The sequence below is a fragment of the Homarus americanus genome, unplaced genomic scaffold, assembly GCF_018991925.1.
Source record: "Homarus americanus isolate GMGI-L3 unplaced genomic scaffold, GMGI_Hamer_2.0 scaffold40248, whole genome shotgun sequence".
Taxonomy (NCBI): Eukaryota; Metazoa; Arthropoda; class Malacostraca; order Decapoda; family Nephropidae; genus Homarus; species Homarus americanus.
In genome coordinates this window covers 4,635,463-4,647,687 of record NW_024712526.1, presented here as the reverse complement: position 1 = coordinate 4,647,687, position 12,225 = coordinate 4,635,463, and the positions used below count along the sequence as shown (strand labels likewise).

Here is a 12,225-nt window from a genome sequence, read left to right as displayed (position 1 = left end):
GGGAGATTAACAAGTAGTTGTTGGTGGAGAGGGAGGCAGGGACTCAGGATTATAAAAGACAAGTTCAACTTTTTCCTTATAAAATGTCACAAACTTGACTCAGCAGAATATAACTTGCACTGCTGGAATCTTTGTAAGATGGCAATTAATTTGGGTGTAAACGTCTATAGTTTGCACTATATAAAATAATTTTAGTACAGTAATTACAAGCCATCATGTATCAATTAATTTTAAAATAGAAATTATAAAGTCAAATGTTATAAGACAAAGGTTTAGTAGTGCTATTAATTTGTGCTGTGTAAGTGTCTTGGCATGTCAACTCACCTACTGCCTCGTCACCTCACCTACTGCCTCGTCACCTTACCTACTGCCTCGTCACCACACCTACTGACTCGTCACCTCACCTACTGCCTCGTCACCTCACCTACTGCCTCGTCACCTCACCTACTGCCACGTCACCTCACCTACTGCCTCGTCACCTCATCTACTGCCCCGTCACCTCACCTACTGCCTCATCATCTCACCTACTGCCTCGTCAGGCTAGGTCAGGTCTCCCCCAAAAAATACTTTAACTTTCATCTTTATTCAAGACATTTTCAGAAAATTCTCTCGAGTTTTAATATCGGAAAATTTGTTCCTAAAGCCTGAATTTTTTTAAATTCCAGCTTTGGGAATGGGCAGCAGAAGGAATAAATAAAGAAGATAAGAAACTGAATAAAATAAGTACCTTGATAAGTCGAAATACAAAATAAAACTTAAAAACAAGTAGAAAGAAAAAAGGAAAAGATAAATAAATAATTAAACACCGCCCTTATAGCTTGTCATATAAACCATTCCACAAATAATTATAGAGATATTTGTTTTAATATTGTTTTAACGATGCCATAGTATGTTCACACCTGCGAGTTTCCTTCTGTTCAATGTTAACAAACACAGCACTGCTACACTGCAAAAAACCTGACGAGCCCCTGTAAATGCACATGAAGGGGACTGTACAGCAGTATATACTGTAAAAGTAAATGCCTTGACTTAAAAACTAAAAAAAATTTTTGTATATACAGCCACTCCTCGACTTACGACCACCCGGACATACGACCGCCCCAGTCGTACCAAATTTTTTTCAAATTGCGTATTTTCGAGTCCTGACGTTAGTGATTGCGCTGTGCACAGACAAATTTTTTTATGTAATTCCCTTTAAAATGGCTGGCAAGCTTAAAAGTGAGAGTTCTCGTGGTGCTGAGAAGAAAAAGAGAGACCCATTTTAGATTTTCTATGTATTATTTTCGCATTTTTGACTTACGACCTGGAATTGGGTCCCTAACCCCGTCGTAAGTCGGGGACTGCCTGTACAGTATGTTATTTAAGTTATTTCATTTTATTTTACTAAAATATACTTTATGTACACGATCAAATTATTCAATTCAGCAATCTCTGTTAGGTTAGGTAATGGGGATATTTCTTTGAGCATTCCGAGAAATTATGGAAAAAATCTCAACATTTCGGGTATCTGAACGAATTCCTGAGGAATACATCATGCTTATTTCCAGAAAATTCCAAGAAAATCTCTACGTTCCTAGCATTCATGCTTCCGATGTGGGGACGAGTGCCAGGCGCGTATGTGGATAGGCTCAGAGTGCTCGTGAGCTACAGGAACACCCTAGTTATTGCAAAAGATGTGTTCTTAAAAGACTTTGCAATTAATAAAACTGCAAATATTGGGACAATTTTCCTCCAAAGAATTAATGTAAATGGGGGGGGATGAGTTCCCAGCCGGCAATTTTCACCACATATTTATTGATATTCACTCCTTATTATCCAAGGCTATTAGATACCAGGGTCACGTGCATACTGCTGTACCAGTAAATGCGAGGAATAAATAAAAATTATACTAATAAACAAAATAAAAGAAAAACCACACTACCAGTAGTAAATAGTAGGTTCAATACCCACGGGAGACTGAAGGGACAGAGGCCTGCCACGTGATGGTCTAAAAGCACATTGAGATTCTGGGAGGAAATTTTCCGCCTCAGGAAGTCTGTTTAGGAGGACTCAGGCGATAATTTGGCCATCTATGGACAGCAGCGAGATCCCGCGGTAGTTGCCATAGTCTGATCGGTCTCCCTTGTTGTTACAAATATTGACGTTGGAGGCTTCTTTAACCCCTACGCCCCGGTTGACGTTCCAGAATGCATGCCTTATCGTGGCATTGTTTTAATGCCCAACACGGGTTATCAGGTTCCAGTGTGACTATTTGCCTGCCACGCCACACGCTCGGCCACTGGGAAGCTTTCCGAGTCTAAGTACCTACTTTTGTTTGTTTCATTTTCATAGTTTTGTCCATTTTATCATGTTGTATCAAAGTAATACTGTTTTGCTAAAAGTAGTGTATTTGTATTGTACAGTGGTAATCCCAGTAGCCGGAACAATTGGTGCACAGCACTTCCGGGGATGAGAGATTTCCAGGTAACCAGATGACTCTCTCAAAGCTGGAAAAAAATCCCTCATCCCAGGAGTTTTCCGGGTAACGGAAAAAAAATTCTCAGAAGTTCCAAAAATTGCCCATTACATCATCTCTCGAACCTGGAAAAATATCCCTCATTCCGGGAATTTTCGGGGTAACGGAAATTTTTTTCAGAATTTCCAGAAAATGCGCCTGATTATCATCTCTCAAATACGGAAAAAACTCCCCCATCCCCGGAATTTTACAGAATTTTCCGGCTATCGGGAAAATTTTCTCAGAATTTTCCAGAAAATGTGCCCCTCGGAGAGTTCTGGGTTTGGGGGATTCCGGCTAACGGAGATATTACTGGTGTAGTTATTACTGGAAAATAATGCTATGATTATGTTATAAATGTATTTGTTTATGGAATTATTATTCCGATAATTATTTATATGCATTACTTGCTCTACCAAACACAAAGACAGCCAGACACCCTGGCGACAGACTACTGTGTCGCTGAGCACTTTTTATGAAAAATAATGCAAATAAAATATTCTAAATTAATTATTTATAGAAAATATGTACAATATTATGATCAGTAAATATTTGAATTACTGACCATCTCGGACACAAAGGTAAGCAGAAAATGGCCGCTAAGTGCGTAGTGACCACAAATGCTAGCCGTTAAAACAACACTGTCCCCTTATCTTCTTCGCCACTGCGGCCCCAGGGAAGTTTCTAGAGGGTCAATATATAGTTTTTCTTACTTTTTTTTATTGTTTAATCATTTCAAATGGTTAACATTTATTTTTGGATAAGTTGATTTTTCTCGATTTACACAGCGTGGGGGTTACTGCCAGAGACACCCTAGCCCGGGGCGTAGGGGTTAAGAGCTTGGAGGATTTCCTCCTTTTCCCATATATTCTCCAGGAGAGAGTGGAGATGGTTGGTAAGCAGAGGTCCTCCTGCTTTATACACCTTGGCTGGGATTCCACCAGGCCCTGAGGCTTTGTTATTTTTCAACTGTTTGATGGCAGTAGCTACCTCATCCAGTAGCTACTTATGGCATTGAAGTCACCTAGGAGCACAACCTTATCTTCTCTGGGATACAGGTTAGCACTCTGTTCTAGGTCGGCATAAAAGGCCTCCTTGATGTCATCCTCTGCATCCAGTGTTGGGGCGTATGCACTGATGAAGAAGGCATGACGTGAGTGATTCAGTGGAACTCGGAGCATCACGTTGATCCCAATAGGCATTTCAGTTAGCCTATGTAGGATGCATTAGTGGATAGCAAAGCCAACTCCATAAATGCTGTTTCTCTCCATACAGTGACCATAAGAGGCTGTATAGTTTATTTTTGTTTTTATCTGTGATTATGATTGTGTTTTCGACCTCATAAGGTTGACCTTACTGTACTGGGTGCGGTTGCCCAGTCAGGTTGGTTCTTTAAGCAGGTATGTTTTGGGCACCTTTTCTAGCCCCTCCCTGTGTGGGGTGAGCAGAGTGGGTCCTCGAGAGAGCTGTTCCGTTGCAAAGACAGGACTAGATTGCACTGCTGCCTAAATCCCAGTGCATAGACGACCATCTTATCTGTGCCGCCCATGTGCAGAGTTGTGACTCGAGACTCCCGGCAGTCATCTTTGTCTGTCCTCACTGCCATTCGTCCATCGCCATAGGACTTTTGGCCACATAACCCCAACACCACCCACACCCCCCAAAATCACACTCACACCCCCCAAAATCACACCCACAAACACCATCCAACACCACCTAAAAATATTTTTTGCACATTGTTTGAAAAATTGTGTATACCTGTACATGTACTGTAACAGCAAAATAAAAATAAAAATAAAAATTACGTATGTTTACCAGACATTACAAGTTGAAAAATAACCGCTGAGTACTACATCTGGCGTCCTGGAATTATCCACACCCTTCTCCTCCTCCAGTGCAGGTAAGTGTTAATTTTGGTGTAAGTTTTGTGATTATGGCAAGTTATTTTGGCCAAAAAGCTGGGTACAGTACTGTGATGGGGTGAGATGAAAGGCTGAGAAGGAAGTGCAACGATATTTTGGGTTTACTGTAAACTTGTTTGGGCTTTTCAGGGTTTCAGAAAAAGAAACTATTTTTCCACACTTGTATTGGAATTTCTCAGCAGGTATTTGACCAATTACAATAAAATAAAAACTCAGCACAAGAAGAACCTTTCCTCAACATAAGTACAACTTCCAATTTCTCCTATTTTGAAGGATTTACTTTTGTTTGAATATTTATCTCTATATTTTGACCAAGTTTGAAAAAATCATATGTCCAAAACTACAAACTGACATATTATAAAGCTATGTTCAATGACAATAATAGATTTCTTGGCATTATCAATTTCAAGGCAAAGGATAGAATAGATAAAGAGAAATTCTACCGTGAAAATTTAGAAAAGAGTGAGAAGGGGTGAAAAGGGAGAGAAAAATGAAAGGGTAGAAGGGATTTAAAGTGGCTAGAATTTATGTACAGTACAGTACATGTGACCCTTGATTGATGACAGGAATATCACAACAATAGACCAAAATTAAAAGCACCAACTGTATGTCTTAAGCCAGATGCCACCCATAACTCACTTTTGGTGATGCAGCAGTTGATTTATATTTTCCACTCTCTACAGAAGTTGGTGATTGTTTTCTGCGTCTTGGATTTGAATGAGTTTTTGATGCTGATGTGGTTTTCTTTGATAGGTAAGCTGGTGACATTTTCTTAGGAGATGGCTTCTTACCCATAATTCTGGGTGGTCGTTTTTCTTCATCACCCTGTTTTTGACTAGATGCCATTGGGGTGTCCGTCCTTCAAGTAACTGTAGGAAATATATTAGTTTGATGTAAACAAGAAACTCATTCGAGGTCTACATTTTTAAAACAAAAATATTTAAGCAAAACAGAAAATATCCATATTAAATGCAGTACAATATGTATTGTACATCACTAGCCAGTATATATATATATATATATATATATATATATATATATATATATATATATATATATATATATATATATATATATATATATATATATATATATATATATATATATATATATATATATATATAAAGAATGCAAAGGGGCCCCGCAGTGGATGAATTGCCCTGGGCCCCGAACCCCCATTGGGACGGCTCTGCATATGACACTAAAATAACGTCTCTATATGCTTTGTACATGAAGAAATTAATTATTTACCATAAATACTCATGCAATAACCTGCCGAGTAAGTGCATGTGGTGGATAGCTCACTTTCTTTACAACCGACCCACTCAATCCGAGTACAGTGGTCCCTCGGTTAACGAATACCTCGGTTAACGAAATTTCGGTTAATGAATTACCTTCCATAAGAATCTTCAATTCGGTTAACAAACAAAAATTTGATTAACGAAATCCTTACGAAAATCACATTTTGTTTTGAACATCAGCTGATAAGCTGAGGAGGTACTCAGCCAATTCAATAATCTCTACTATGTTTACATTCGTTTCCAGTGGAGTAAATATAAAGAAAATTGTGCTTTTTAATATTTGTGCATTTTTTTATACAGTACAGTACTGTATTAAAAGTATTGGTCATTCTAAAAGTTAACCATCCAAGCTCTGTCTACATAAAGTTCTTCAACTATTATTTTTGGCTCGATATATGTAACTTTATTCATTTGTTGAAACTCATTTACATGCACACACTGTCCTAAGGACAAAGCTGAACTGTACATGTAATCAAAATAATGTCCAAAATGATTACTAAAATTTTTGTCTAGTGCAAACTATGGCATGTTTACATTCAAATTAATCACTATCTTATAAGAATTCCAGCAATGCAAATTATATTCTCCCCGGTCACTTCTGTGACATTTTATAAGCAAAATACATAAACTCAATCTGAAGGACATAAATAAACAAATTAATACTTCACCAGACCTTGGCACTAACTGTCAAACATGTCACTGTCACCCCTCCCTCCCTCCCAAACCCCCTCCCAGCAAAGGTTTCTGGTTATACTCACAGATGATCTTCTGGAAGAGGCTCACGCCTGTGACTCCAGCTCAATAGCCTCGTCTCTACTCTGACGGTGGCTGCGTGTGGCGGATATACAATAGGCTTTAATCTTATATAATATCTCAGACTAAAGTTAGCAGAATATAATTTGCATTGCTGGAATCCTTGCAAGACAGCGAATAATTTGAATATAAATGTCATATATTTTGCACAAGAGATAAAATTAATCACCTGTATCACATTACAGTAGTGATTTATGAGTTCTATTACATATATATATATATATATATATATATATATATATATATATATATATATATATTATATATATATATATAATATATATATAATATATATATAATATATATAATATATATATATATATATATATATAATATATATTATATATATAATATATATATATATAATATATAATATATATATATATAATATATATATATATATATATATATATATATTTAAAATTTTAGGAGTGTTTCTGACTTTATGCATTTTTGGCTTTACTTTTTTTTTCTTTTTTTTTATTGGGCACCCCCCTACATCCCTGTGTAATATGAAGCGCAGAAGCGTCTACAGTGCCCAACAGGGAAGCATGCTAAGTTCATGCTTGCCTTTATGTCTCATGAGTTAAGGGCGTAGAAGCCTGAAGAGTCAAGGGCATAGAAGCCTGAAGAGTCAATGGTTTATGTTGTAGTGGATTCCTCCCCTACAAGCACCGAACCTTCTCGAATTCCCAAGCCTACGCCTCCAGCGCCGCCCACGGAGCGGGGATCGACTATCTACCCACGCCTACCCCCGCCTTATAAGGCCTGACACCGCTGTGACCAGCGCTCTTTCTACACAGTGCCACCAGCAAGCAACACCTCCTCCTCAGCGCCAGCCGGGCGGCTGCCGCTCCCGCCAGCGACCTTGGAGTCCCTCAAGCCGCGTGCCCTCACTCTGGGCACCCTCACCACCCAGCTCTCTCTACTCAACGCTTATTACCATGCTACCTACCCAGCAACATGCTGCATTGTACATCCAATGCAATATGTATACAGTGAGCACATTGTGAGTTTCCTTTCTCCATCCCATCCTGAGTGTGAACCAATATCTCATAACCCTACAATGTCATCAAGTTATTGGAAGCTCCAACAACTTGTCCCTGAATACGAATTCGCAACTTTCGATTTACACCAGGTACCTACTTTACTGCTAGGTGAACATGGACTAATGGGGGCTAGGAAGTATGTCCAAACAACTTCCACCGGCCCGGGAATCGAACCCGCGACATCTCGCTTGCGAAGGCAAGAGCGGTACCACTCTACCACCAGTACCCCCGGCTTTACTTTGTATATACTTTTCTGTGAGCTGGAACCAATTACCCAATATCCCATGGAAACAATGGTTTCGGTTAACGAAATTTTCGGTTAACGAACATCCCTCTGGAACGAATTGAGTTCGTTAACCGAGGGACCACTATATACTGTACTCTCACGTCCACAAAAAACATAAAATTACAGCCATGATGCTTCAACAAAGTTACTTTCACAGGTACCAGATATTAAAATAAGTACATTCTCCTTAATATGTCTAGGAAGTTATGTTAGGTTAAGTAGGTTTCTTTGCTTGGTTAGGTCAGGTTCTATTAGGTTCATTATTATTCACTTGCGACAGAAGTGTATAGAATGAAAGTTAGAATGATAAGATTTATCGATTGCATGTGTTAAAAAGGATACACCCAATTTCGTCACCAATATCAAATCCGTTTCGTCACCACTAACAGTCGCTGGTATTAGTGACAAATTGTAAGATATTATTTTACACAAATAGAAATTACACATGCATGCAGACGACTCGAGAAGTATTATGTTATTATTATACATGAATATTAATTATTTAGTAAATAAAATGATTAAAAAACATTGTTGATAAACAAAATACAGAACAAATGAAGGTGATTTGGCACAAGCGCATAGATCACCGAGCATCAACAAATACTCTTGCTCTATACTGTACCTCCTTGTCCCTCTTCTTCACAGAGAAGCCTTAATGGTTGATTTGCAATTACAACTATTGGCTGAGCACAAGCTAACATCGTGCATAAGAAAAGCATATCATGACAAACAAGTCCATCTCTGGAAGCTGTGGGATGAATATGAAGAAAAAAATATCACCACTTCTAATTTCCTAAAAAAAATTGTCAGTGTCTTCTTCCAAGCTTGCATGAGTATTAACAATGTTTTTATTCCAAGCTTGCATGAGTATTCAAGCAGTTTAAATGTATTCAATGATGGTATTAATTTTTGTGGTTTTTTTTTGTGTTTTTTTTTGTTGGGTTGTTTTTGTTGTTTGTTTTTGTGGTTTTGTTTTTGTTGTGGTTTGTTTTTTGTGTTTTTTGTTGTGTTTTGTTTTGTTTTTAAAATGTTTTATTCAAGCTTAGTATTAACACTGTTTTTATTCCAAGCTTGCATGAGTATTAACAATATTTCATTTGAGTTCTTCTTGATCAACTTATAAACAGTTTGTCAACACTCAAGCATAAAGAAATTTATCATTAACAAAACTGAAATTCAGTCCAAGGGAAACAAATCTAGGTTAATATTTGTCCATTGGCTGTCTGCAGGTTAGGTTAAGTTAGGTAGGTAGGTTTTTTGGTATAAGAATAGGCTTCTTTTTGGTGATTTAATCAAGTCTTACCTCCATTTTTGTGCAAATTAGTGGTTTCTGTTAAAAGCGAAAATTTAAATTTTTTGTAAAACCGCTAATTTGCTCAAGAAATGAAGGTCAGATTTGAGTAAAACACCAAAAAGCCTAATCTCGTACCAAAATCTGAGGGTATTTTTGCGTAAGTTCACACAACTTTCCTACCCCAAATCTATAATCATAGTCGAATAAGACATCTAATTATAAGATAATTTTCTTTTATTACATTACCATTGCAAACGTATAATAAAGGAGATAGTGCATGCCAGATATTTCTCTATTTTCTTCCATTAATCTTCCGCCATTATCGCCTACCTGACCTCCCACTGTGCATGTTTCCTTCATAAATCATCATGCGCATGCGTTCCCATAAACGTCACGCGGGCAATCAAAAGCGTTTTTTTTTCCTCCCACCTATTAAAAAGATTAGTGGTTTAATTCGCGGTATCTTTTGCCCAATCAGATTCGATTTTTATTTTGAGTCTCTCATACTTCAAAATTCAAATTCATTTCCGACTATTGAAGTCTGCGATGGGTGTCACTTCAATTACAGTATATGGAGTTGATTGCACGTTTTGGGTAAAAAAACAAAAAACAACAAGCAATATTATTTTTTAGATCTCATAGTGTTCTCCCGACCTCAGTAAAGTGTCCTAAGTGTAAGAACGAATGTAAATATTATCAAGACCAACATATGTGGCATTGTGGTAACTCGTTCCTTATTTCCAAGACGAAGAAGAGACGTTGGTGTTCATACACCATCGGTGATTACAAAGGAGCATTTTTAGCAAAGTGCCATTTTCACCTGTGCTAATCTCAGAATCGAATGACGAACCAGAACCAGGCCAATAAGGTAAGAAATAAGTGATTCGATCATATGGTGAGCTTGGTTAGGTCAGGTTAGGTTGGGTTGGGTTAGGTTAGGTTAGGTTAGGTTAGGTAAGGTAATTTTAGGTTAGGTTAGGTTACATGCCTGTTTTTCTCGTGTTTTTTGTGTATTTTGTATTCGATTGGCCATAATTTGGGTTGGAAAATACCCCACCCTAAACCCTCGACAACTAAAAAACAGCCAATTTCCGACGGATATCAAGGTCAAACCCAGTCAAAATACACAGAAATACACTAGAAAAACATGGTATTGACTTTCTAACAGAGTTGTGTGAACTACTGCAAATTTACCAATTTGAGGACAGCCAATGGACGAATATATACACAACTCTAAAATCAATAAAATTAAGTTAAAAAGTTTGCCGAATATTGAAGTTATGTACAGTCGGGGTCAAAAGCCTTGAACATTTAGCAATATCTGGCATCCACTTCTGAGTTACACATATATGATTGGGATATACTAATAACAACATACAAGATACTGTAGTATGTGGCATATATGACCAGGCATGTGCAGCAGGAATGTTCCCGATGAGGGAGGCTGACACTACCCGGGGGAACACAAAGAAGATCTACAAAACAAGAGCGAGGCTAAATCTCTGAAGACATTCGAATGGGTTACCTGAGAGGGTAGTGAATGTGGAGGCGGTGGAAAAGTTTGAAGCAAAATTAGATAAATACTGGAAAAATCAAGAACAAGCATATAATTATAGATCACAAATATCCGTCACACGCAGCCACCGACTGAGTAGAGACGAGGCTACTGAGCTGGAGTCACACCAGAAGATCATCCGTGAGTATAACACTACTTATCACATATTATGCCTCAACCACAAAATTGGATAAAACTCTCCTTAATACCTAAAATTTTCAGGTACTTACATGCCAAATACTGTCAAGTGTTCAAGACTTTTGACCCTGACTGTACATAATGATTTAATTGACAAAGCCAGGGACTCCCTCAGGGTGAACCCAAGATTTCTTCGTCTACCTCAAGGATAAATACGCTGAACGAATGGTATATATCTTATCTGTATTGATATGGTTGCTGATATTAAGCTGACAACACCTGTTACCTTACTCTACTTGTGTGCACTACATGGGTGAGTCAACACTTCCCTCCTCGTTCAAACTCCTCAATGTTTTGATTCTGGCTCACCTCACTCGCTGATTGGCTGGTCATACTCCTCTCTGATTGGCTAAACACAAGCCTTACGTTTGTGTTGACAGAAACAAACTAAAATTGTTCAAAATTAGATATTTAAAGTGAAATTATACATATAACGATTAGTTAATGCTAATATAAATTAATTTTTGCCGTATTTATGATCTATATATCTCATAAATCAATATATATTATTCAAGATACATAAATGTATTAATCTTAGCGACTTCGATCTAAAAATTCCTCCATTTTCACACATTTATTTTATGGCGAGTTGATTTGTAACCAGAGTGAGATATGAGCGAGCTTTGGCTTTACGTCCCCCTTCAGGTGGTGGTATATTACTAGGCAAGACCTTAGAGCCAGCCAGGTGAGGGTGCAGGGAGAGGATGTTTTTGAAGAATCTAAGTGGTGTAATATGAAATTAAGGGGAGAGACTTTTTACTTTTACTTTTATTTTTATCCTCTTCACCACTGATCAGCTCTTCAGCCGCTTGGGCGATCGGTCATTCTACGCACTGTTGGCAAGTACTAGGCATGTACTGGCGCTCTGTTGCGCACTGTTGGCAAGTACTGGGTATGCACCGGCTCCTGAATGTGCCTGAACCCGCTCCAGTGTTGGTCAAGTCTTGTCTTGAAAGAGCTCACACTCGGTGCCGTCATAACACTCTCTGGTAGATTGTTCCAAGAGTTTACAACTCTGACTCCGAAAAAGTTTGCCCTCACAGTTTTCTGGACTTGTGGCTTCTTCAATCTTGAGCTGTGACCCCTTGTGGGGCGAGCGTCCGCCAGCTCCGAGTAAGGACACTCGACTGAGTAGTGCCCCCTGAGATGCTTATACACCTCAATTAGGTCACCCCTTACCGTCTCTAGTATAAGCTAAGCAAGTTCAGGCGCTCCAATCTCTCAGGGTAGTTGAGGTGTCGAAGTGCAGGCACCAGTCTGGTGGCCTTTCTTTGAACATTTTCAACCAACTGACATTCCCTAGCATATCTCGA

General features: G+C 38.3%; 1 protein-coding gene across 3 annotated transcripts in view; it reads right to left on the bottom strand.

Moving 5' to 3' along the window:
* Positions 1–11,221, bottom strand: part of LOC121861083 (centromere protein L-like) — a 79,042-nt gene extending 67,821 nt beyond the window's left edge. Inside the window, exons 1-2 of one of the 3 annotated variants that reach the window (XM_042358642.1) lie at positions 11,139–11,221; positions 5,056–5,285 (exon numbers count right to left, since the gene is read on the bottom strand). In XM_042358642.1, coding sequence (XP_042214576.1) covers positions 5,056–5,262 — 207 coding nt within the window. In that variant the 5' untranslated portion in view covers positions 5,263–5,285; positions 11,139–11,221. Of the gene's footprint in view, positions 1–5,055; positions 5,286–10,944; positions 11,045–11,138 lie in introns of those variants that run through there. The other 2 variants (XM_042358653.1, XM_042358636.1) reach the window with 2 other exon arrangements.
* Between the last annotated feature and the right edge of the window lie 1,004 nt (positions 11,222–12,225).